At 43.1% G+C, this 27,230-nt stretch overlaps 1 protein-coding gene across 1 annotated transcript; it reads right to left on the bottom strand.

Annotated features, from left to right (window-relative positions):
* Positions 1–324: 324 nt before the first annotated feature.
* On the bottom strand, positions 325–27,230 carry GALR1 (galanin receptor 1). The gene is made up of 3 exons (XM_523975.7): positions 26,565–27,230; positions 21,557–21,622; positions 325–9,835 (listed from the first exon to the last, which is right to left on the bottom strand). Exons 1-3 carry the CDS (start codon positions 27,228–27,230, stop codon positions 9,518–9,520), a joined length of 1,050 nt encoding a protein of 349 aa, XP_523975.4. The 3' UTR covers positions 325–9,517.

Genomic DNA, 27,230 nt, shown 5'->3' with positions numbered 1-27,230 from the left:
TGAAGGTATCAGGCATCAATAACTCTAAAAATCTCAGCTCATCCAAGCGGAAAAAAGCTAGTTACCTAAAATGGGGGCATCAGTTTGCCTTCTGACTTTTTTCTAGTAACATTCAAAATTCTAAGCTGGGTCTAGAGATATCTTAATAAAAACATACTGCAATAAAATAATTTCATCTCACATTGTTTTTCAGGTATAAAGGCAACAAATTAATATTCTCAAATATGCAGTAACTAAAGAATACAGTGTCTTCAAGAACTTAATGGGGACAGAAAATTATTTCCATTTTGTTTGGGAAAAAAAGCACACTCTTAAACTAGAGCATTTTGAGGAACAAATTTTATTTTCAATGCAAGAAAACTGGTTCCATCACAAAGGCCAATTATATTTCATGCAGAACACAGAGGTAGGATGATGGAGGGTGACTAGATTTGGCATTAACTGGATTAATACAAACTCTTAGTTTTTGGCTTTTGGCTTTGTCAGCTTACTGGCATTCATGCTAGATCTATAAATAATGAGATAAATTGTATGGCCAGCTCTCTAGAGAATAATTATAACAGTATCTGGCATAAGAAGATCCACATTCAGCACTGCTTTCATATCAGCATTTAAACAATCACATTGTATTAGTCCGTTTTCACATTACTGATAAAGACATACCCGAGACTGGGCAATTTACTAAAGAAAGTGGTTTAATTGACTTACATTTCCAAGTGGTGGGGAAGCCTCACAATCATGGCAGAGAGCAAGGAGGAGCAAGTCACATCTTACATGGATGGCAGCAGGCGAAGAGAGAATGTACCAGCAGGGGAAATGCTAGATGCTTATAAAACCATCAGATCTCGTGAGAACTCACTATCGCAAGAACAGTATGAGAGAAACTGGCCCCATAATTCAATTATCTCCACCTGCTGGTCCTTGACACGTGAGGATTATTACAATTCAAGGTGAGATTTGGGTGGAGACACAGAGCCAAACCATATCACACCTTATTAAAATTTAAAAATACAGTACACATAGATTTTTTTCCTTACTCATACTACTTATGTTATCAGAAGATACTTAATTTAAAAACTTTAAGTACAGGGAAAGTTTATTTATCTCTTAGAGATAATAATGTAGTTAAAAATTAGCAGTCACATAGAAAGACATGCAAATATTTAAACACTGAGTTTAAACACTGGGTTCAAAACTTCACATCTAACAATTTTGAGTACTATTTTAACCCTTAGCATTTGAGGGAAACAAATTGAATGCATAGGTGCTCTTTTCCACCAAGCTATTTTATTTTATTTTTTTGAGGCAAAAATTATAACAATCTCTGAAAGTCTTACAAGTTATTAAACTCCTTCATGCTTTTGAAAACTTACAAATTTCTGTAGCTAGGGTAATGTAATAGTTAAACAGATATTTTATGGATCTGATCAATGTAAGCAATAAAAATTCTGAATGATTTAAATTCCATGTAAACAATTTTTTTCACAGAACCATAGAAGCTTAGACTTTAAAAGACCATCTGCTCAATTTGATTGGTTATCTGCTCTGAAAATACAGACACTATTTATTTTAAAAAGCCTGGACTCCACCTTCACCTTCAAACCAATTAAATCAGGTAGTAGATCTCACAAGGTGGTCTCTGGACCAGCTGCAAATCTTTGGGCCCCATCCCAAATCTACTGAATGAGAAATTCTGGAGATGTGGCCAACAATCTGCATTCAACAAGCTCTGCAGGTGATTCTGATGCTTGATAAAATATGAGAATCTCTGATCTAAGGTAAGGCCAGAGCATCACGGGTACTTTCAACTGCCCAGCTCATTCAACTGTGCAGCCAGTTTCAAACTCACTGACCTTTTCCAAATCCTTCTCGTATGCATGAGGATACCAAAGACAGCACTTCCAGTAGCAATGAAAAAACAGAATTCAGACCAAACCCTCAGTATCCTAATGTTCATTTTATCCTTTCTACAATGCTCCACAACTACTCTCCTCACTTAGGCAGATAGAACTGAAGAGATTAAAAGATTTGTTCAATTGTATCCAAGAAAACTTTGGATTTCTATACCTCATTGTCAAATTTTGTGCTATATGGCAATAAAATGTGACTCTTAGAAAACCAAAATATGAAAACTAACATTTACACATCCATTTCTGGCTTATAAATATTTCTAAATTATAATCCAATTTTATTTCAATGGAATGACTAAGTTTGATTCTTTATACATGCTAGCCCTATTTTGAAAATATCTCAAATCTAGGAATCTGTGTATTCACTCAGTGTCTACCATGTAAAAGTTCCTCTAGGCCCCATGAGGCTGTGAAGAACATAGGGCACGCGGGCCTGAGGACGCTACCGAAGCCTCTTTTGTAACTCGCCCTGAGCCAGAACACTGAGACCTATTTCTGAAGCTACATTGACATACCAGGAAATTCTCTCTAGAAGGAAAATGACATGGTTTCCGTTTTAAAAAACACTCTCATCGTCAAAGCTAGGTGATCCTGACACAATGTTCCCAAACAGCATTTGTGTACCCTGTTTCCTTTCTTTCCAACAAAATGGGCAGATTTCCACTGAAGAGCAACACATTTAGCCCCGCTCCCACCCCCACTCTTCTGCTTTCTTGGATCTTTGCTATTTCTAAACGGAGACTTTGTATAACCAGTGACCGCAATGGCAAGTCACATAGCAAGACACCTGTCTATCACGCTGATCGTGTCTTTCACTCAGAGTTGTGTGCTGCCAAGTCCCCACCTATATTTGACCTTCACACATGAACTCTAGACCGGGAATGACGGAAACTCCATTCACCTGCTCAAATCTCCTTAGAGGAGCAGATGCAGTTCCTGGCCAGAGTAAGTCTGAGGGAGGCACACCCGTCACAACTCCATCCAACATGCCCGGGCCCAGAGAGCTCCCTGCAGCGGGAGTCAAGACCCAGCATTGGAATTCCTCTCACTGAGCAGACGGACAAATCTCATCTGCTGAGTCATAACATCTCAGAAGTAACGATGCACCCCAGACACCCACAGGGAACGAATTCTCAGAGATGTGGCCCCCGCTGGGTCCAGAACCCCATGCAAGGCCCTCAGGAGGCCACATGCCAACTGACCTGTTCTACAACCAATGCTATGGAGGAATTGCTCACATGATCTGTTATAAAAATAACTTGCTCATGAAGCTTGTGTTTCTGTTAGATGGAAAAGTATTGGCAGGATAGCCAGGAAAAAAGTCCTAAGTCCAAACAGAACAACAAGGATATAGAGGTCTGAGGCCAAGCCACTTTGTGAACCCCTCAACATTCACAGAAATTGGAAGATCTCAAGTGTAGAAATATGACCAACTTTAAGAAAAGAGTAGGGAAGAATAAAAACAGACATGTGTATGAGTAATAAAAGAGTGAATGAAGGTGTAATCAGAAAGTCAACACAAATAAAAGATGATAGATTTTTTGGATTAGTTGTTCTCTAATGATTCTCAACAAATTATTACGCAGACATCCAAAGGCCAATGGAGGTAAGAATCACCTGGCTGAGCAGAAGAAGAGGAGCTGGGAGCCTGCTTCTGCCATCAGCTTCATTTCTCCACCCTCCCAGCATAGTCAACGGTCCCCAGAGGTCTCCAGAAGTCCCAGTGGTACAAGATGCAGGCTCTAAGAACCAATCAGAAATGATGCTCTGCGATTCCTCAAACAAGGCGATGAACCCTTAGGTACTTGGCACAAGTCCATTATATACTGAAGGCCTTACACGTCATCTTTGGTATCCCATTGCAGAAGTCCTAAGGGAACGACACTTACACAGTGCAGGCCACACAAACACATATGGGGCCCTGAGAGCTTTGCCTGCAGAGCCTGGGTGGCACCTGGGGATCTATCTGCCCTTCACTTGGCTTTTGGATGTCTGCCTACTTTGATGCTCACCATACTGGAAAAGTTCTATGTTGGGCCCAGGTCATTCTTCATTCACACCAGCCACAGGACCATCTGCATTTTTCCCCATTATGTGACACATTGGCTAGATTGCCCAAAAACAAGCTCACAAGCCACAAACAGTGGCGGGTGCCTGTAGTCCCAGCTCCTCGGGAGGCTGAGGTGGGAGGATGGCATGAACTGGGGAGGCGAAGCTTGCAGTGAGCTGAGATCGTGCCACTGCACTCCAGCCTGGGTGATAGGTGAGACTCCACCTCAAAAAAAGAAGACAAAGAAATTTACTTCTGTCAAAAACAAGCTCACTTGTTTTTGGGCAATCTAGCCAATAAATAAAGGAGCTTCATAGATCACAATGGTCTTTGGAATGATGACACATAAATAGTTCCAGTGTTCATAATCAATATCCAATATTTTGAAATACAGTACTGTGGTATATGGTGTCCCATAGAAAACCCACAGCAGGCCCCAAAATTCATCCGAGTTCATGGGTTACCATAATGATCACCACTACCTGAGAGTCAAAAATTTAAACAGTGGAGCTCAGTTCCAGTCCATTCCATCAGCAAGGGATCTTTTCTTTACTGTGCCTTCTCTAATTGCGGAGAATTTGGAGCTACACAACTTGGCCTGAGAAATCTGTTCTCCAGCAGAAAAGGAGAGGCTTTCTATCCAACAGTGCCAACAAAATCTTGAGCTAACAGTTCAGCTCTTCAAGCAGTTGTCTGAGTATGGCAAATGGAGCCAACATTGAAAAGATGCAGAGAGAAAATTCAGCTGAGGTTATTTCCAGTGAATACAAAGATAAAACCCTCACTGGCCACCTTCCCTTCTTTTTTTTTTTTTAATTTTTATTTTTTTGAGACAGAGTTTCACTCTTGCTGTCCAGGCTGGAGTGCAATGGTGCAATCTAGGCTCATTGCAACCTCCACCTCCCAGATTCAAGCAATTCTCCTGCCTCAGCCTCCTGAGTAGGTGGGATCACACATGTGTGCCACCACACCTGGCTAATTTTTGTTTATTTTTAGTAGAGACGGGGTTTCTCCATGTTGGTCAGGCTGGTCTCGAACTCCCGACCTCAGGTGATCCACCCGCCTCAGCCTCCCAAAGTGCTGGGATTACAGGCATAAGTCACACGCCCGGCCCCACCTTCCCTTCTTATTCATCATTCACGATTATGGCCTCTCCCACTATTTCTCCACCTAGAACAAAACCTGAGAATCATCGGATGCGGGAACAGGGCCTATGGGGAAGGATGGGGAGCATCTGCCCGTGAGTCAGCACTGTAAGTAGCACCAGGCACCACAGAGAAGCGAAAGCCAGGGCCTGCCAAGGTATGTGAGGGTCTTGCCCAGTCAAACAGACATGCTGCCCTCAGAACCCCAGGATGGCAGCTAAAGTCAAAAACATGAATGTGAGTGAACCCGCCACACTAAGAAAAGAAACCACCATCTATTATCCACAGCACTTTCGCAAGTCGATGAACAAAACATCCTGCTAATGCATCACAATACACGATACACTCTCCTTAGACACCTCTGCCTAATGCAAATACAGCCCCCATCAAAGATGTCTTAAGCATTTTAAATTCTTCCTCAGGCTCAACTTTTCCACTTCTAAAAGAGAAAATATTAAAATATGGTTAAATAAAATCAGATATAATTACCATTTCATAATTTTGTTCTTTCCAGGCCAACATGTAACTATCTGAATTTTAAACCACCTACTTGTTCTTACTACATACAGCTTTTAAAATAAGTAAGTCAATAAACAAGTCATTAACATCTACTTGAGAAATAGCCTTACATGCAACATTTTTAATGGTCAAGAAGAATATGATTACCTTTAATAGAAACCCACTTACAAATTTAAGACATGGAAAATATGTGCAACAGTGAAGATTAAAATTTACAAATTTTAGACAGTAACTTTCCAGAGGAAGTAGCCACATTGATGTATTTTCGCAGTTAGTGACTTTGTAGTTTACATACATGTATTTGATAAATCATTTAAAGCAAGAACATGATGAAGCTGCCCAACAGGTTATTTTCCTCAATGTAATGCTGCTTCAGCATGAGCATTTTGGTGTTTACAGATAGCCATGGCCATGACTGAAAAGGAAAGGGATGCTTGGATAAGCTGTCCTCTCCTGCTGAGATCTTGGGTCTCGGTTAACATATTAGAATGATCGCTGCACTGCCTCAAAGCATCTGGGAGAATGCAGGAATGCAATATGATTTCGAGTTGAGCCACAAGAAGTTCTGAGCCTTGCATGACTCATGCAGTTCCTTAAGCACCTCTCCTCCCGACTCTGATTTGTTATATCTGCGCCGAAGGAGGAATTTATCTGTGGTAAATATTATCGAGAGGAAATCTGGATAGAAGTGAGTTAGGATAAAAAAGATAAAAGCACAAGAGATTGGGATGGGGCAGTAAATGGTTTTACTCCCAATGTGTAAAATAAAACAATTTAGTTAAAAGCAAAAGTAATTTACCTAAAGTATTCAGAAAATGGCCTCAGTCCCCCATATTGCTGAACACACACCCGGTCAGAAGAGCACAGAGAATCTGTTTCCTATCCCCGGGATATAGGACAAGAAAACGTTTCCATCCACATCACTGTATTCATCAGCAGGACACTGAAATGGTTGCTTATGCATGTGAAACAGCAAGCATTTCAGCCACTAAATATCCCAAAGCCTGTCTCCTTATGTGAAAGCAAAAAGCCTAGGAAAATAACAGCTGCCTTGGGCACCGAGACAGCCAAATCTACTTAGAAAGCATCAGTTTTCTTTGAAGTAAACTGAAAATGTGGGTTTCAAGCAGCCTGACTTCAAAGGTATACGCAATATTTCTCCCTCAACCTGATGCTGGGAGAAAGAGTGTGTCCTTGGGAAGCTGTCTTTATTTAGTGACGGAAAAGAAGGTGCTTCAGAATTGGTCATTGTATATTAGGGGGAAATCTAGCTGGGAAGCAGATGCTTGGCAAATGCAACACGCTCCTATACTTCTCTGGTTAATTTCATTCTGTTTACGAGTTCTTCTGAAACTCTTTATTCAGAAAATTTTGTACAGGTTTAGATCTTTGCAGAAGATATCATTATCCCTATCAAAATTTGTTTTAGAAGTAGACTCAGCCAAAACTCTGAGTAAGAGGAATTGATTAGAATGACAATATGCAGGAAGTATATCCTATCTAACTGTAAAATGCAACAATTAGCATTTACATTTAGCAAAGTGCGGGGGGGGGGTTTCAAGTGCGAGCTATTACTTTTGTACCATGCCTCAAGCTTCAGACGTGCCAGTAGCATCTGGGAAGGACCAAAGGCACAGCACATTTTCGGCATGCCTCTAGAAAATAGCAACATTAGCTACAGTATTTTTTTAAATACTTCCATTTATATGCTTACAGATCAGAAGGAGAAAACAAAGAAATAGCCATGGTGCAAGAAATCATTTCCATTCATGCAAACTCAAACACAACAAGAAGGCACTTCTTTACACAGTTTTGTGAATTCACACCCAAAGAAGTTGTTCTGGAGTTTGCAACAGCAACTTCAAGTTCCACAAATCACAGGAAGTATCATCGTCAGGATAAAATTTTTCTGCTCCTATATATTTGAATAAAGTGCAAAAAACATTCGATGCAAAGGACATATTCTTTAAGACCCTCACTTACACATAAACACAATTTCTTCTTCTAGTCAACAAACATAATACATCACTTCAAAATCTTTCTAACGTTTTTCTTTCCTTTTATCCAGAGAGTTATTAATAACATTGCAAATGTAAACACTAGTCACTGAAATATGATTAGTGAAAGTAAGTGAATGAGCTAAAAAAATTAGCATGCCAAAGGCTTATGTCAAGTTTGCATTTTTATCTAAAATTTGATGTTTCATGTGGAGTGCTGATTTGGCACAGAGGTACATTACACACACACACACACACACACACACACACACATATATATATATTTTAGACAGAGTCTTACTGTGTCATCCAGGCTGAAGTGCAGTGGTGCAGTCTAGACTGACTGCATCCTGGACCTCCCGGGCTCAGGTGATCCCCCACATCAGCCTCCAGAGTAGCTGAAACTACAGGCGTGCGCCACCACACCCAGCTAATTTTTGTATTTTCAGTAGAGACCGAGTTTTGCCATGTTGCCCACACTGGTCTCAAACTCCTGAGCTCAAGTACATTCCACCCAGCTGGACCTCCCAAAGTGCTGGAATTACAGGCATGAGCCACTGTGCCTGGCCAAATCCTTTTTAACAAACCAACAAAAAAAAAAACTTCTTGCTTTTGTTGCCTCCTAAAACATATCAAAGTCTTACAGTCTGAAAAGTACTTTTCCGATACAAGATAATTTAATATTTTCATGCCATTTTCTCATTGTAAACACACATCAATATAAAATTGTCATGAAAACTACATTTGAAATTCAAATGGTGATGGTTTTAACCCCAAATTAACATTTTTAGAGGAAATAATGTTTGGTGGAAATGTTCATTAAACATCATTACAAATTTAATGAAAAAGCATGCATTTGTACAAGATAGGATACCCCTAGGTATATTCAGTCCCATGATTTTTTTTGAATGTCATCTAAATCAAACATGAAATATGCTTTATGTACAGGCATGACCATTACTTCATGTGACTTACTGAATTCTGTCTAGTCTTTGGTCCCATAGAAATTATTATCTACATCAACCTCGCTGATTTTTTTTCATCTCTTTTTAGTAGGTTCCATTCAAGGCAAAATGAAAACTTTTGTCAAGTACTAATGTAAAATTTCAAAATCCGGTTTTATTCTCAAAAACTTATTTGCATCTTCCACTGTTAAGACAGTGGTCTCTGACTCTGTTTTGTTAACTCTATAAAGCCAGTTTCACAGGATAAATTTGAATCAACAGTGCCTACTACTGCATCCCAGGTCACCAGTACAACACTGAATTGACTCCTGAGGTAAACCGACTGTATCTCCTAACGACAGGCTTCCAAAGCTCTGTGCGCTAGCTACAATTGGAAGCAAATGCCACCTGTGCAAACAGACTTCAGAAAGCCTTCTTTCCACTTAATAGATATGTCTATGTAAATGGCCAAAAAATTCATCATTGTGTGTCCATGATCATATTTTAAAATACATAGTTCACAATATTACTTCTCTTAAAATTAAAGAATTAAAGCTCAAATTTTTTTTCTAAATAAATTGGCTTTAATATGTAGACTGCAAATATTCCTGACCATATTGATGGGCCAGTTCACAATCTATGAAGAGTTGAACATATATATGGAATATATATGTTCCCTTTCATTTCTGAAGAGGAATAAAACTGTACAGCATTGTCGTTTGTTTCTGAAACATAATTTAGAACTAAAATGAAATTGAAAAATAATTCTCACTAGACCTAGGAATTTCCTAAATGGATCAAAGTACTTTTTAACACAGGTGGGATTTAATTAAAATGACTTGAATTCTTGTTAAGATAACAAGTTGCAGCATCGCTTACTAGCTCATTCTATTTGTTTCTGTGTCTGGTCCACTTATATGGAAACTCAACCATAAGGATACTCTATCTTTTATCACACATGAGTACAATTGGTTGATGGTGGGGTGTCTATTCGACTTTTATTTTCTTTAGTATCACTCAGGGGTGAATCTTTGCGAATGTGACACTTGAACACTTGTTTATAGGCCTTCCTGAAATTTTCAGAGAGAAATGCATAAATGATAGGATTCACGGAGGAATTGCTGTACGCCAGGCAGTGGGCGGTGATTCTGAAGAGGAAGGAAGCCGGCGTCAGCGGGAAAACTCCGAACTCAGCCCAGAGATGGATGATGTGGTGCGGCAGCCAGGAGATTCCAAACACCACGACCACCACCAGAACTGTCTGTGCAGTCTAGAAAAGAAGAGGAGGAGGAGGAGGCGGTAAGGGAGAAGAAGAAGGAAGGAAATTCATTGATTACAACAGAAAAAGAATCCAGCATTTTAAAATACATCCTAAGCTAATTTTGTGTATATTTTCATGAGATCAAAAATGGATACTACATCTGCTTTAAGTGTTAACCTTCACTCCCCATAATAATTTTGTTCATAACTTCTCCAAGACCTGTCATTACCTTCCATAGTAATAATTTTGTGATATATGTGAAATGCATTATAGGAAGTATGCTTCAAGTCATGGAACTAGAAAAGTACAAAGTCAGAGACTGTAACTTTTAAACTAGCAAAACTGTTCAAGCATCTCATCCACCGCAGCTGTATCACCAGCAATGCATCTCGGAGGAGCGCTGGACTTTGCTCCAAATAGTCACTTCTATGAGCAGGTGTGTAAGTGTTTATTTCTCCTCGTTAAACTTTGGCAAATTCAAGGCCAAATTAATTGATGCAGCGATGTGTTTCATTTCAGTTTCAGTCTATGGACCGAATTAGTCCCTTTTGCTTTCTTTCATTTTAACTCTTTCTTTGCTGCTCCTAAATCAGAAATACTTAGAAATCAGAGGCAGGGTCTTCGTGTTTCTTTTGTGATTTCTACTGAGCAAATGGTAGGAGGAAGTCATCGCTGGTTAGGGACCTCAACAGGAGGGGACATCAACCTCCTATGCTCAACAAGCATGTGCCTGTATACATGGCCATGGCCTCCTCCACTGGCCACAAACCTATGGGACTGGAATTAAGCCTCAGGGCAACCTCGTCTGTTCCACACATGTTGAAAGACAAGAGCTAGATAGCTTAGTTTGTGATTAATTGAAAACTCTGTCTTTGGATTCAAAGAAAAGACAATGATCTAATTTATTAAAATGCTTTAATTACGGGAGTCTAGTATTTTTTAAACTATAAAATACAAACCAGTCAGTTGGTTCCCTCCTCAAACAGATTGTTCTCTAACAAGTGCAGCTCAAAACCCACACACAACCTCTAGTGCCGCGATGGTCACAAAAGAGCCATCGAAACTAGTGGACCGATGATGGGACCACATGCATTATTTCACCGAATGTCCTTTACGACTCTATGAAGCAGATGCTGTCATGACCCACAGGTTGTAGATGAGGAAACTGAGACTCAGGAGGGGAAGAGCAAATGCCCAGTGTCCCACAGCTGAATGCAAAGTTGGGGCTGGCAGTCAGGCCGACATGCTCCCCAGCCCATGCACTGTGCAGCTGAGGTGCAGGGAAAATTCTGGTCATCAAAAGCCACACTTCCCTGTCTGCACACAACAGGGCTGCTTCTCAAGAAGCATTATGCTAGCTGTGTGGGCAATAAAGGCTGCCATAAGAAAACCTCCATCTCAGTTCCCTGGCGTGAAGGGACAGAGTGCTTCCCCAGCCTCCTCTGTTCGATGGCTTCAGCTTTCTGTTCACTTCACCAGCGAGTTTACTTCTCATAGGAAAAAAGCGCAAAGAGGTGCACCTTTCAGCCTCTTGGCCAAAGGTTAGGACTCAAGTAACTTCTTTCTCTCAGACATAGTCCAGGCTGTAATATTTTAGAGCATGCTTGGACATTGGGAGGGGAAGCATCAGAGCGTGAGCTGGCAGCAATCCCACTGATATGGTTTGGCTGTGACCCCACCCAGATCTCATCTTGAATTGTCATTCCCATAATCTCCACACATAATGGGAGGGACCCAGTGAGAGGTAATTGAATCATAGGGGCAGTTACCTTCATGCTGTTCTCGTGACAGTGAGTTCTCAGGAGAGCTGATGGTTTTATAAGGGGTTTCCCCTGACCCTTCACTCTCATTCTTCTCCTTCCTGCTGCCATGTGAAGAAGGACGTGTTTGCTTCCCTTTCTGCTATGATTGTAAGTGTCCTGAGGCCTCCCCATCCCTGTGTAACTGTGAGTCAGTTAAACTTCTTTCCTTTATAAATTACCCAGTCTTGAGTATGTCTCTTAGCAGTGTGAGAATGGACTAATACGGTAAATTGGTACTGCAGAGAGTGGGGCACTGCTGTAAAGATACTCAAAAATGTCGAAGCAACTTTGGAACCGGGTAATAGGCAGAGGCTGGAACAGTTTGGATGGCTCAGAAGAAGAAGGAAAATGTTGGAAAGTTTGAAACTTCCTAGAGCCTTGAGGGTGCTGAGAAGACAGGAAGATGTGGGAAATTTTGGAACTTCCTAGAAACTGTTGAATGTCTTTGACCAAAATGGTGATAGTGATATGGACAATGAAGTCCAGGCTAAGGTAGTCTCAGATGGAGATCAGAAACTTCTTGGGAACTGGAGTAAAGGTCACTCTTGCTATGCTTTAGCAAAGAGACTGGTGGCATTTTGCCCTTGCCCTAGAGATCTGTGGAACTTTGAACTTGAGAGAGATGGTTTGGAATTGGAACTTACGTTTATAAAGGAAGCAAAGCATATAAACGTTTGGAAAATTTGCAACCTGATCATGCAATAGAAAAGAAAAAACGCATTTTTGGAGGAGAAATTCAAGCAGGCTGCAGAAATTTGCATAAGTAATGAGAAGCCAAATGTTAATCACCAAGACAATGGGGAAAATGTTTCCAGGGCACATCAGAGGTCTTCATGGCAGCCTTTCCCATCACACACCCAGAGGCCTAGGAGGAAAAGTGGTTTCATGTCCAAGCCCAGGGCCTTGCTTCTTTGTGTAGTCTTGGGGTTTGGTGTCCTGTGTCCCAGCTGTGGCTAATAGGGGCCAACATATAGCTCAGGCCATCGCTTTAGCAGGTGTAAGTCCCAAGCCTTGGCAGCTTACCCATGAGGTTGGGCCTGCAGGTGCACGGAAGTCAAGAATTGAGGTTGGGGAACCTCCATCTAGATTTCAGAGGATGTATGGAAATGCTTGGATGCCCAGGCAGAAGTCTACTGCAGGGGCAGAGTCCTTATGGAGAACCTCTGCTGGAGCAGTACAGAATGGAAATGTGGGGTCAGAGCCCCCACACAGACTCCCCACTGGGGCATTACCTAGTGGATCTGTGAGAAGAGGGCCACCATCCTCCAGACCCCAGAATGGTAGATCCATCCAAAGCTTGCACCCTGCACCTGGAAAAGCCATAGACACTCAACATCAGCCATGAAGGCAGCCCGGAAGGGGGCTATGCCCTGCAAAGCCACAGGGGAGGAGCTACCCAAGGCCATGGGAGCCCACCTCTTGCATCAGTGTGACCTGGACGTGAAACATGGAGTCCAAGGAGATCATTTTGGAGTTTTAAGATTTGGCTGCTCCACTGGATTTCAGATTTGCATGGGGCCTGTAGCCTCTTTGTTTTGGCTAATTTCTCCTATTTGGAATGGTTGTATTTCCCCAATGCCTGTACTCCCATTGTATCTAGGAAGTATAATAGGTACGTGCTTTTGATTGTAAAGGCTTATAGGCAAAAGGGACTTGCCTTGTCTCAGATGAGACTTTGAACTCAGACTGTTGAGTTAATGCTGGAATGAGTTAAGATTTTGGGGGAATGCTGGAAGGGCATGATTGTGTTTTGAAATGTGAGGACATGAGATTTGGGAGGGGCCAGGAGCAGTAAGACATGGTTTGGCTCTGTGTTCCCACCCAAATCTTATCTTGAATTGTAGTTCCTATAATCCCCATGTGTGGTGGCAGGAACCCAAAAGGAGGTAACTGAATCATGAGGGCAGTTACCTTCATGCTATTCTCATGATAGCGAATGAGTTCTCATGAGATCTGATGGTTTTATAGGGGCTTTTCCCACCCTTTACTCTCATTCTTCTCCTTCCTGCTGCCATATGAAGGACGTGTTTGCTTTCCCTTCCACCATAATTGTAAGTTTCCTGAGGCCTCCCCAGCCCTGTGGAAGTGTGAGTCAATTAAACATCTTTTCTTTATAAATTACCCAGTCTTGGGTATGTCTTTATTAGCAGTGCAAGAACAGACTAATATACCCACTCTCTTCCCAGGCCTCACTGGGTTTCATGGAGCAGGAAAGCAGACCCCCTCCCCTGGCCTTCCCATCACAGCATACAGATGTGGTGAAGGGTTTACCTGTGGCCACCAGTCTGTTTTCTAAACAGAAATACTCTAAAATGGATAAGTGGGAGAAGAAAAGTTGGGGGGAACGAAGAGAAAGAGAAAAAGAATGAAAATAAACAGAGCCTTAATTTTCTTATAACTTCACATGGAGGGAAGACTAAGACATGGGAAAGTGACTCCATGACTGAGACAGCACTGTCCCACCACAGATTTTCCCTTGGGACACAGGACTTCCTACAGTGATCCTGCATGGACCTCACACCCTGCAGGACTATCACAGGGCAGTGGGAACCACAGCTCCACACTGCTAGGAAGGGAAATCCTACATAGCAAAAGGATTCTTTCTTTTTTTTTTTTTTTTTTTTTTTTTTGAGATGGAGTCTCACTCTGTCACCCAGGCTGGAGTGCAGTGGCACAATCTCGGCTCACTGCAACCTCCATCTCCCACGTTCAAGCGATTCTTCTGCCTCACCTACCTGAGTAGCTGGGATTACAGGTGTGCGCCACCACGCTGGCTAATTTTTGTATTTTTAGTAAAGACGGGTTTCCACCATATTGGTCAGGCTAGTCTCAAACTCCTGACCTCATGATCTGTCCGCCTCAGCCTCCCAAAGTGCTGGGATTACAGGCATGAGCCACTGCGCCTGGCCAAAAAGACTCTTCTTATCACTTCCCATGAACTGGAGTCCCACTGCAATAGAAATGACAACCAGACTATAACGCATGAGATGCCAGCTCTTCAAGGATTGACATGAGGTAGCAAAGTAAGACGTGAAATGATGTTTATCAAAGAGGGAGACTGGAAGCCAGGAAGCTGTGCCCAGGATCCAGGCAGAGAGAGTAGAGGGAGGGCTAGATCTCAGATCAAGGCCAGGACAAATCCTACTAGCGAGGTGGACAGGAGATGAGAGTTAAGCTCCCTGTCGAGAGGCACCAGGGATTGCACAAGACCCCAGGACTGACAGCAGGTCTGTGTTCCCACCTGGCCATGCCATAAGCTGGTTGTATGAGCTTTGCAAAATGTCATAAACTCCCTGAGCCTCAACTTCCTCCGCTAAGAATAGGATGAACCAATGAAACGATTCCTGGACCATGCCTCATCTATTTAAACACGACAAACAACTCAGGTATAAAAATCTAAGTACGGGTTTTACAGGGTACAAGCTCACATATTAAAGCCACTTATTGCATGACACACAAAGCAAGCAGATAATGTGCTCACATATATTAAGGGAGTGCCTTCTATCAATCCATTTATCCATCAGTGGATGAGAAATGCCATTCTCAGATGATTTAATCAAAACAATCTAGATATAATTATACCTACAAATAGAACATAAAACATCATCATTTCTTTCTAAGACAGTCAGACCATCTCTCTATGTCACAAAATGGTTACCCTCCGGGTATTGCATTTCATTGTTTCTTTTAGACAATTTTACTAAGTACAAAGCAGAAATCTATCCCAGCAGCTTACTGATAAGATCCATGCCTTATCAACATCCACAGGGCAAATGGTAGTGTGCCCTGAGGCTGGAGTGTTTTCTCTGGCAGTGTTTGTTAACTTTGTGTGTCTGTGACTCATTCCAAGTTTACCTTTTAATTTTTACTAGTCCCATTGCTCTTAGAGCCATGGATAAGAATCAGGTTCTTTTTCTTGGTTTACCAGCAGCTTTGAAATGAGATGGAATTACAGTTTGCAACATAAATATCAGGAAAGAAGGCTTAATGGGTATTTGCATAAACTATATCATCTGTCTCAGATTGTTCCCAAAAGAGTTTAATAGAAGGCCTGTCAACACTGACTATCCTCCCAGCTAAATATCTCCAGGGGATTACTATTTTCTTGTTTATCAAGCATCTCAGGCCATTGAAGTTGAAGGCCTCCTGGTTGGTAAAAGCCAACTCCCTGCAAACAGGCCCTGGGCACCTGGTCCTGCTATCTTTGAGGTGAGTCCAACTCAGTCGTAGCAACGACAATGTGGCAAATACACCCATGTGCATGGTTGAAAACAGTAGATGATTTTTGTCTTCATTCTTCCCTTGCAACGGATGCTGGTAGAAGATGGGACACGGGGCAAGAAGTTCCATGCCAGTGGAAAACCATCTTTCTTGATTTACTACTGCTCCACACTGTCAAACTCGGGAAATAATATATGCCTAGCATAGATAGCATAGACACGCTCAAAGTTAAAGATCTGGCAAAATAATGCACGTGTACTAATTTCAACCCTGGGATTTAAGTGGGTTAGTATGCCCATCCTCAACCAGTGCAAAGCTTTTTTTTTTTTTTTAATTCGGATAGCTATACCTCATCTCTTATGGCTTTAAAGCAATTGGTAGAGTTTACTAGTTACCCAGGAATCTGCCTTTTTAAAAAGCTCAGCCAGATACAGTGGCTCATGCCTGTAATCCCACCACTTTGGGAGGCTGAGGCAGGAGGATCACTTGAGGCCAGGCATTCTAGGCCAGCTTGGACAACATCCTGAGTCCCCACCTTTAAAAAATGTTTTCAAATAACTTAGCCGGGTGCAGGAGTGTGCACGTGTAGTCCCAGCTATGCAGGAGGCTGAGGTGGGAGGATCTCTTGAGCCCACAAAGTTGAGGCTGCAGTGAGCTATGATCACACCACTGCACCCCAACCTGGGCAACAAAGCAAGACCCCATCCCTAAAAATAAATTTAAAAGGAGCTCAAGAAACTGTTTGGAGAACCACTGATGAATTACATAAAAGTTACAACAAAAGGAAAGTTGTCTTACCCACCTCAATTTAAAGGCAATAAAAAATGCTTAGTATCAACCCCTAAGGCTGAAGCATCTCCTTTCCTTAGAAAGGGCTGGAAAAGCCACTTCCTTCCTGTCTTTCCCATGGAAACATCAGAAAGTAACATCAGAAAGTAACAAAACACTGAATCTGCAGGAGGGTGATTTTAGACTTCCAAACTCCAGGACTGCAAGAAATACATTTCCATTGTTTATGGGCCATCCAGGCTGTTGTATTTTCTTATAGCAGCCTGAACAGACTAAGACCAGTGGATACAGCGCACAGAAAGTAACATAGAGAACTCCCCTCTGTGGAGGATGAGGCTGATTTTTAAAATTTATTTATGACGTGATTCTTTCTACTCTCTTACAGGGTCCTCCGTCTCCGTCAGACGGGCATGTCCCCTGTGTGTGCACTGCTTCCCTCCTTTGTCTATTTAGCATATAGAATATCAACATTATCTTTTGATGGAGAAAAAATTATTGTTTAAAATTATGTGCTAAATCTCTATACAAATTCTTCTTACACTTGAGTTTAGGTCTTTTAATAGCATGGTTTCTTTGTGCTCCTTCTGCTGAAAGTATCTGAAAAAATATTAGTCTCTCTTCTTATTGTGAGATGCTCTTTTTCAAATCATCTGAGATGTCTGTTCTTTCTTCAAAGAATTTTACTCACAATATGTCTAATGGAATTTGGCTGGGGAGAAAAGAACTGAATAAAAGGTGAGAATGATAAAAAAAAAAAAAAAACCTCACAAATTGTATAAATGACATCCAAAAACCTTACTGAATTACTTTAAGCCAAAGAAACAACAAAAAAAGCAAACATTAAAAGAACCCAGTGGCTTGATAGGACATCAAGAGGTCCTTTAATCCAATTTTCTCCAGGAAGCAACCATCCAGTATGGGTGTCTATCCCATTTTGAGGTCTTCCAAGGTTTTAACAATCAGCTTTGAGCAGAAACATTTCTTTATGTCTAGCAGAGTTTAAGAAAAGCATGTGATCAATCCTAGCACTTTATTCCTGCAGTAGAAATCCTATTCTTCTTTTGCACTTTCTCCAAACATGGAGAATAACTGTTAGCATGTTTATCATGAAAGACCAATCTACCCACCCCATAATAATTATAACTCTCAACGGGAAAGCCCTGTATGGTCGGCGGCACCATCTCAAAGTTTATGTCCCCACCCCGTCCAAAAATTCATAAATTGGAACCTAATCACCAAGGTGATGGTATTAAGAGGTGGGGCTTTTGGGTGGTAATTAGGTCATGAGGTGGGGGGAGCCCTCATAATGGGATCAGTACTCTTATGAATGGGGGCCCAGAGAGCTGCCTCACACCTCCCACCCTATGAGGACACAGAGACTAGTGCCCTTTTGAAAGAGGCCCAGAGAGCTGCCTTACATCTCCCACCCTACGAATAATGGGACCAGTCCCCTTATGAAAGAGGGCGCAGGAGCTGCCTTTCGCCTTCCACTCTGTGAGGATACAGAGAGGAGGGGCCATCTATGAACCAGAAAACAGCCCTCACCAAACACTGAATCTGCAGGAGCTTGATTTCAGACTTCCAAACTCCAGGACTGCAAGAAATAAACTTCCATTGTTTATAAGCCACCCAGACTATGGTATTTTCTTAAAGCAGCCTGAACGTACTAAGACCAGTGGATACAGAGCAGAGAAAGGGAACTTTACTTATACATTGAGAGAAAGGGCTGGAAACAAGTAGAGCTGAAATGAGCAAACTATCCAAATCCCTGTCACATCTTCCATTACCAATCAAATGATGAACACGTGTGCACCAGTAGCAATTTTCTGTGCTGAGACCTGGGGAAATACCCACGATGGACCAACCCAGTTCCTGTCTTCAGGGAAGTTGCCATGTATTCTTGCTTTCCTTCCCGAGTTTCCCCTGTCTCACCTCTCCTGCCTCTGTCCCCCTCTCTCTACCACCTCCCTTCTCGTCACGCCTCTGCTTTCACACCCTCTTCTTACCCTTTTTCTGCTCCTCTCTCCCATCTCTTTCTTAGACACACACACACCACCACCACCATTACCATCACCACCATCACCACCACAACTGCCACCATCATCATCACTATTGCCACCACCACCACTGCCACCACTGTCACCACCAACACTGGCACCATCGTCACCAACACTATCACCATCACAATCGCCACCATCACCATCACTGCCATGACCACCATCATCACCACCATCACCACCACCCCTATGACCACCACCACCATCACTACCCACCACCATCACCACCACCACCATCACCATCACAACCGACATCACCACCATCACCACCATGATCACCATCATCACCACCATGACCATCATCACCACCATGACCATCGTCACCACCATGACCACCACCAATACCAACACCACCACCACTGTGACCACCACCACCATCCATCACCATCACCACAATCGCCACCACGACCACCATGACCACCATCATCACCACCATGACCATCGTCACCACCACTACCACCCACCACCATCACCACTATGACCACCATCATCACCACCATCACCACCACCATCACCACCATCACCAGCACCACCACCACTATGACCACCACCACCACCACCATCACTATCACAATTGCCATCATCACCACCATAACCATCATCACCACCATCACCACCACCACTACCACCACCATCATCACCACCACCACCACCACATTTATTTATTCTATGCAAACAAGGAGGCAATTAAATACATCAACAAAGATCTGACATCTGTTCAGTAGCTGTTAAGGGTCAGAGGCTGTGAAAACGAAAAAGAAAATCTTCATCCCTTCTTCAAATGCTAGATCCTCATGGTAAGAATAAGCAAAAGATAATTTTATATAGATATATTTAGTATATGTATATCTGTAAGCACATATGTATTATACATACATATACTCACATAAATCTAAATATTTGTGTATATATGTGTATGTGTATATAACTAATTACTGAACTAATCACTGATCTTTAGGTTTTTTATTGTAAAATAAAATAGAAGCTTTTCTAATCATTTTTATAAGACCTATTTTTTAAGTATTTTGTTCTTCTCTGAGACCTTCACAATTTCTCTCCAATACTTTTTCAAATATGGAGACTAAAACTACCATCGACACAAGTAAGATTCAGCAAATGTTAAATAAATGTTTGGTTTTATTTCTTTTGGTAAGCATAAAATCTTTTGAATCATTAACAAACATTTATCACAGATCAATGGCGTCTTCCCAGTTAAAGTTTGACGAGCTCAATCCCTCCCAAGGGAAATTAACCTCTCCCTTCCCTGATGCTCCAAACACTGCCCCCTTGAACAGGCCTTTGGGACTTACACACTTATCTCTTCCATTACAATGTTGGCTTCCATGCGGAGCCCGTTCCTCTTAGAATCCCCTGGGTCAGCTTGGTCCTACACAGAGCAGGTGCTCTAAAAATAACTGTCCTAGGAGAAGTCAGAAACTATCCTTAATTGTCTTTAAAGAACCATTTTCTTAGAAATAAGAAGTGTGACTCAGAGGAAAAATAAATAGATATACCAGAAAAATGGAAAATCTCTACCATAACAGCACATCACTAAAAAGAGAGGAGGAAAGCACCAACTTATAGGGTTTATTCCATTCATATAACTTAGCACTTGGTCAGCTGCTCTAATCAGGGGCCTAGATGCCTAAAATGAAATATTCATAATAATTGTTCAGATGTAAGAAAGGATCAATGGAATAAAGCCATAACATGGTCTTGTTATTTATATTGCACCTTGTATTCTTAGGTGGTTATCCTAAAAACTGTATGATTGCATTTCTAACATAAGCTAATTTTTTGCTGCCAGGAAAAAAAAAAGTCTTAATGTTTGTGCTCTATAACCAATTCTCTACCACTGGTTTTGACTCTGGACTATCAGATGGCTTTTTAGCCACATTACTGTTCATAAAGAAGGAAAGTCAGGAAAAGCTGTCCTTTATTCAAGTAGAATTTTTAAGTAAACATGATTAAACATGATCTAAACTATAATTTCTATAAATTATGTATGTCATTGATCATAATAAATATAAGAAAAAAACAAGGTATTTTAAGATGTTATTATTACACTTTTGGGTTAAAATGTCTGGTTATAACTTCCTACTCCTTAATCATATTGCCTAATAATCTCATTCTACTTCCTAAAATTAGAAGCTATATAGGTATTTTCTGAGTAAGAGTTAATTTAACCTTGATTTGTGAAATAGTTTTCCCCCAAAATGTAGAATGTCATGACCATCAATAAGTCAGATGCTGTAATACCACTCAGGAGAAGCTTGTTTAAATCAGGGCTGGGGGATGAGAAAGTCAGTTAGCAACGGGAGGAATCTGCTTTCAGCCTTGTCCACTCTTCAGTCTTTACCTGCCGGCTCAGAGTCAGCACATGTGGGCGAAAGATGCAAGGACAGCCCAGCACTCTGGTTGCTTTAGGGAGTGATTATAACAACGTTGTCTTAAACAAGAACCAAACCAGGGCTTTTCGGAATCACATCAGAGATTGTAAACATAAAACAAAATGACTATACTTTCCCTCTAAGTGTGCATGTCAGCAACTCTGCACTCTGCACTCTGTCTCAGTCAACCTAAGCACACCTCCTGGTGAGGGGCAGAATCAGCAGAATCCGCATTTCCTCATCTCCCCAGATCTTCAGCTAAGTTTGAATGCAGCACAGAGTGACCCACGGTGCCCTTGCCAAGGCCGACCCTCCATTCCCATCCTAACGGTGGGAGGCTCATCTCAAACCTCCTTAGCCTCACCAAGGGTCCTAAATGTTACAGGCTTTGGATGGACGTGAGGACAAGTAAAAAAACAAAGGTAAACTAAGCTCTGAAAAGTAACATATATATATATGTGTGATCATTACCTTTTTCTTGGATGCTTCAGACTTCTTTGACATGTTCTTCAACTTTTTATGCAAGTGATTAAGGACCTGAAAGACACAGACGATTGAAATCAGTTCGCCTCACCTCTCATAACCCACTGCCTATGTTGCATTAACAATTATTGACATGCTGAAATGGTAACATCACTATTTATAAGATCATTAAAATAAAAACTCAAATTAGGTGATTAGGTAACAGTGAACATGAGTTGCCAAATACATTCTTTTCTAACACTTAGGAGCAGCCAGGAAGGCTGATGCACAGCCAGACAAGTTCACAGCCATAGCACCTGTTTGCAGAGAATGCCCAGGGCATGGAGCTCTGGGGTTTTGCCCAGAAACAGCCATGCCATGACCCACTCAGGCGTGCTTATTACACTATTGTCTTCCTTGGTTTCTTCCAGGACCCCATATATTAACAAACACCAGGTCCCTACCACATGTCAGGCACAAAGTTAGATCCTGGATGCATCGAAAAACTAGAGATTTGCCCTTCCGAAATTCACCATCTGATGCGGAAAGCAGGCAAGTAAACAAATGAAGATAATATCATCAGACATTTCTTCAGTGCAGCCAACCCAAATATTGCCAGCGTTTGTGCCAAAATATTCTTTCTCCTTTCTCTTATGGGCTGCCTCCACTGCAATTCTCCTTACGGCAAATCACCTCCCATCAGGCTTCCTTTCATTCTTTATTCAAATCCTACCCACTGTGCTGTGCTTTCAGACAACTTATTGGGGATTCAGCGTCACTGATGATTTACAGAACATTTTTGCAAGGTTTGACAATTAATGTCCCTGTCAGGGAATCTCCTTGAAACACACTGACTCCCTCAATTAAAGAAACTATTTTTGTCTTTTCTTGCCAGTGTAATACTCAGGAGAAATGATATGAAAATGTGGGGTTTTAGATGTAGGAATTTCCAACATATATTTGGTCTTAGACAACATTGTCAAGCCTGCAGAACTGTTACTTAAGTTCATTGCTATATCCCATCTGAGGGAAAAATCTAGAGAAAATCTAGCCCCAGGGTGACTAATGCTTTAGATCATCTGTAGATTGCTGAGAAGTCTCTCAAGGAACCAGAAGCCATGTTCCAACCAGTTCTTTGTTCCCTGTAGCATGGAAATAATTTAATCGAATTGAACTTATTGCAAAAGCCTGCTCCATTCAGCCAGATGAGGCACTTTCAGAGCAATTAGTCACACCCTACTTGGAAGCCACAGGATATATTTACCAGCTGCCCAGGCCCTATGCAGGTGAACAAGCAGCCACCCCAGGGACGTGAATTTCTGACTTTAAATTCTCTCCGCTACCGAAATGCTTCCCACTTCCTGAAATGACTCAGCAACATCTGCAACAAAACAAGTGTTTACGTGCCGCAGGAGCATTTGGGAAAACACTCAATACATTGACAAGGTGTTAGTTTACTGTTCTACCAGCTGAAATGGGAGTATCAAAACCTGAATGCAAGGCAACGACAGAACAGGGGTTTCCTGCAGGAGCAAATGAGAGCGTTTCAAAGGGGAAGGAAAGGGCTGGAGGAGGCAGGACCCTGCCCAAGAGGACAGGACTGCCTAGATGGCTCAGTGGCAGCCGTCCCAATGGGAAACTACAGGACAACACTGGTCACTGAGGACACAGGAGAGACAACAGGAGAGGCCGCACAAGCAAAATCAGAGAGGGACACCTGGACAAATCACAACAAAATGTCCAAATGTGACCAGCTTCATAACGCTGCCGAGCTCCAATTGTTCCTTCCAAAAAGGAATTCGGATCACAGCTCAGCCACTTCAAAACACCCAAGAATGTTGAATGCTGTTAAATGGTCAATGGAGAAAATACCCAAGTCTATTTTTATTAGCTCTGTTTCTCTTCAATAGCTCCTACTCTCAGCACAGAATGATATATTATGATGCACCCCACTGAAGGTCTCGGCAGCAAAGGAGGAAGAATGCAGGTACCATGATAGGGTATGACGATGTTTGAGAGTGATAATAACATACTGGGGTCTCTTGGTGAGTCTGTAAATTTCTGAGTGTGCACAGGAAGGTGCTAGCTCAAACCAAACCAGGTCCTGCTGGCTACATCCTGGGGATTCGGAGTAACTTAGTCGAGTGGGCCCATTGAGTTTATCCTCATGGTAGACCAAGGAGATTCTGGACAGTAATTCACTGTAAGGGAAGTGAGCGAGGGGCACAGACCTGGTGAAGAACAGCTCCATAGCAGCAGAGGGGAGGGCTCTGGAGGGCTCTTCAGGGGGCACTGGGCAGACCGCTTCAACTCATCCTCCCACCCATGTATTCGATGAGTTTCCCAGAAACTCTCTGGTGCAAAAGACTGTTCCCTTACAAACTTGTGAGAATTTGGAGGCAAAAGGCAACTCTGCAATGCAATTGTCTTAAGTTTTTTTTGTTTATTTAAAGCATCATAACCTCAGGTTGCCTTTTAGCCATCTGTGTTTTTTCAGGCTATCCAAAAGACCTGGGGTTTGGAGGAACAGCTAATCCTGAAACTAATACTCAAGTAGCAAAATCCTTAACTGGATGGTGCACACCTAATGCCTAAGCCAAAGAAAATCAACTTGAAATAACTGGAATCTCCACCTATCCATGACAGCCCTGAAATTAACTTGCAAATATTATGAATATTATGCTGAATTCAAAATATTTTTCCAGTTATGCTTAGAAGCAAACTTTTTCCATATAAAAAAATCCAAATGATCGTGTATTCATTAAAAATTTTTTTAAAACTATTTTCTAAACATTGCCCTTTGTGGGACTTTTATAGACTTGCAAATGACAGAAATGTAGCCCAATTTACTCCCAAAATCTTACTTTGTCATTTCCAGTATGAAGATTTTAGCTCTTCTCCCTGAAGGCTTTGGGGAAATAAGGAAGCATGTGCTTCAGTTCTCCACAGTAATTAGGAACTTAACAGCCATATATGTTAAGAATCTCAATCTCAGACTTCAATGTCCTCAAGGCCTCACCAACTGTCTCGTCCTCAGAAGACTGGGAATCCCTGTGTTAAAATCCTTCCAGAATCATTCACCAGCTTCATAATCTGGGTCAGGTGTTCCTTTCCAAAGCTCTTTTTCCTTAAATAATAAAATATGGGTAAATAATAAAATAGCTCCAAGCCACAGAGTTGTGCAAATTAAATGAGATGGTGCACATATCAGATAATTGTGCTATGTAAGATAGCCTTTGTTTAGCATCTGCGGAAGACCACATTAATAAACCAGCCATTTTCCAAATAGCTAAGCTAGAGTTCTTTTCCAAATTCCCTTACTGCTACTATATTGGTGGTGGTGGTGGTGGTGGTGGTGGTGGTGGTGGTCATGGTGTTTTGAGACAGAGTCTCACTCCCTTGTCAGCCAGGCTAGAGTTCAGTGGCACGATTTCGGCTCACTGCACCCTCCGCCACTTGGGTTCAAACAATTCTTCTGTCTCAGCCTCCGGAGTAGCTGGGACTACAGGGGCCCGCCACCACACCCGGCTAATTTTTGTATTTTTAGTAGAGACGGGGTTTCACCTTGTTGGTCAGGCTGGTCTCGAATTCCTGACCTCAGGTGATCCACCCACCTCGGCCTCCCAAAGTGCTACTGTATTTCTTCATATTTAACCTTTTGGTGCAGGCCGTTCAGATAATATCCAGCAATATTATTATTCAAAATAGACACAATCTACATAGATGAAATAGGTGGGGGGAAACAGGTGGCTTATAGTAAACACTTTTGTTGATAAAAAATACCTTGTGACTTGAGTATTAAAACTGATAGTTGTTCTACCTAGTCAGGTTATTTGTGGTCGTATAGTCACAGCCTTATTGAAACAGAATGAGAGACAGCGGTGAAGTCGGGTGGAACTGGTAACAGCTGTATTTCAAATGGCGATGCTCTGGAGCGAGGAGGTTGCGCACATTAGGGTTTACCCCGTGAATCGCCATCACCTGATTATTAAAATAAGCTCCCGTTTACGCAAATAAAAACACGTATGTCAAAGGCTGAAGACGTTTTGATCAGTATAAAGTCTTCAAACCCTTGTGGACTTAATGAGAAAAAGAATGTGAGTGCTGAGCTCTGCCCGGCTGTACAAAGGGAAAAACCATCTCCCACACGCGTGGACGGTGCCTCTGCTACAGTTAGGGTGAAGATCCGCCGCCTCAACCACCTCACCCTGTTCAGGAGACCTTTCTAAAAAGGATTGAAATGGGGAAGCCGAAAGCTCGAGTCCATTCCATTCCAAGTTCCTGGAGCCTGCGGTCAAGACTCTGTAAAGAAACACCCTTTTCCCACTTGGGTTTACAAAGCTAAGCTTCAGAATAAAATAAATTCGAAGCTCTGTCCCCGGGAGCAGCGGCTTCACAGAGCCCGGTGTGCGCAAAGCCTTCGGAGCGAGGGCAAACTGCGCACCCCGGGGGAGAGGGGCCGCCCCGCGAGTCCTCCCCGCCACGGCCAGCTGAGAGCCCGGGAGGGAGCTGTGGGGACCCGTCACCCTCGCAAAAGGTCCGCGCTCTGGTGACCACCAGAGCTCTCCTCAGGTCCCACAGCGCCGCGGCTGTAACCTCCCCGAGCAGCTGATCTGGTTGAAGAGTTGCTGGAACCGAGCGGGGTTTGCTGTACCGGGAAGGATGCGGCAGCGCCCGCCTACCTACCGCCCAGGCAACCTGGGGGCGTTGAAGGGCCGCAGGGCCGAGGAAGGGGAGGGGAGGAGAAACTTGTTCTACCGGACCATGCGAAGTGAACTGCAAACTTTCCCCAGCATCTCTCAGACTCCAAGTAACTTTCTTGCGCAAGCCAATGGCACGCTCCAGCAGCGGCCAGGAAGCCTCTCTGCACAGATCCGTACCAGCGCCGCCAGAGTGGGGACCACCGGGGCCAGGCTGCCGCCAAGGCTCCGGCAGGGCCGCGGGACACTGAGACCCCAGGGCCCCCACCGGCCCTCCGCCCTCCCTCGCGCGTCTCGGCCCCGCGACCGGCGTGCACCTTGGCATAGCAGAAGCAGATGAGCAGGAGCGGCAGCAGGTAGCCGAAGACGAAGGTGCACACCACGTAGGCCTTCTTGTGGCGAGGGTCGGGCCACTGCTCCCAGCAGAAGGTCTGGTTGCTGGCGCGCGGGTGGAAGAGGCCCTGGTGGTAGGCCACGGGCGAGGCCATGGCAATGGACAGCGCCCAGATGCAGCCCACGCCCAGCAGCGCGTTGCGGGACACCCTGAGGGAGGAGGAGCGCCGCGAGTGCACGATGGCCACGTAGCGGTCCACGGACATCGCGGCCAGGGTGAAGATGCTCACCAGCATGGACACGGTGAAGAAGTAGTGGATGAACTTGCAGATGAAGGCGCCCAGCACCCAGGTGGGCAGCGCGTACACCGTGGCCTGGAAGGGGATGCAGAAGAGCAGGTAGGCCAGATCGGCGATGCTCAGGTTGAGGATGAACAGGTTGGTGGTGCTCCGCGGCTTGCCCGGCTTGCTGCGCGCCAGCACGGTGATCACTAGGCTGTTGCCCAGCACGCCCAGCGCGAAGATCAGGCCGAACACCACCAGCGTGACGAAGTTCTCCACGCCGATGCCGAACAGCGGCCCGGGCTCCGGGGCGGGGGACTCCGGCCAGCTCGCGTTGCCCTCGCTGAGGTTCCCGACCGCCAGCTCCAT

The sequence above is a fragment of the Pan troglodytes genome, chromosome 17, assembly GCF_028858775.2.
Source record: "Pan troglodytes isolate AG18354 chromosome 17, NHGRI_mPanTro3-v2.0_pri, whole genome shotgun sequence".
In the NCBI taxonomy this organism is placed as follows: Eukaryota; Metazoa; Chordata; class Mammalia; order Primates; family Hominidae; genus Pan; species Pan troglodytes.
The sequence above is the reverse complement of the archived record's forward strand: the minus strand, read 5'-3'. Positions and strand labels throughout refer to the sequence as shown.

Bases quoted from the DNA above. Each gene is read 5' to 3' on its own strand.
- GALR1 (XM_523975.7), bottom strand. From the start codon at position 27,230: ATGGAGCTGGCGGTCGGGAACCTCAGCGAGGGCAACGCGAGCTGGCCG. The intron at 21,623-26,564 runs GTGCACGCCGGT...TGTGTCTTTCAG, and splicing joins TCTGCTTCTGCTATGCCAAG to GTCCTTAATCACTTGCATAA. The intron at 9,836-21,556 runs GTAATGATCACA...CTTCTTTTCTAG, and splicing joins CTGAAGCATCCAAGAAAAAG to ACTGCACAGACAGTTCTGGT.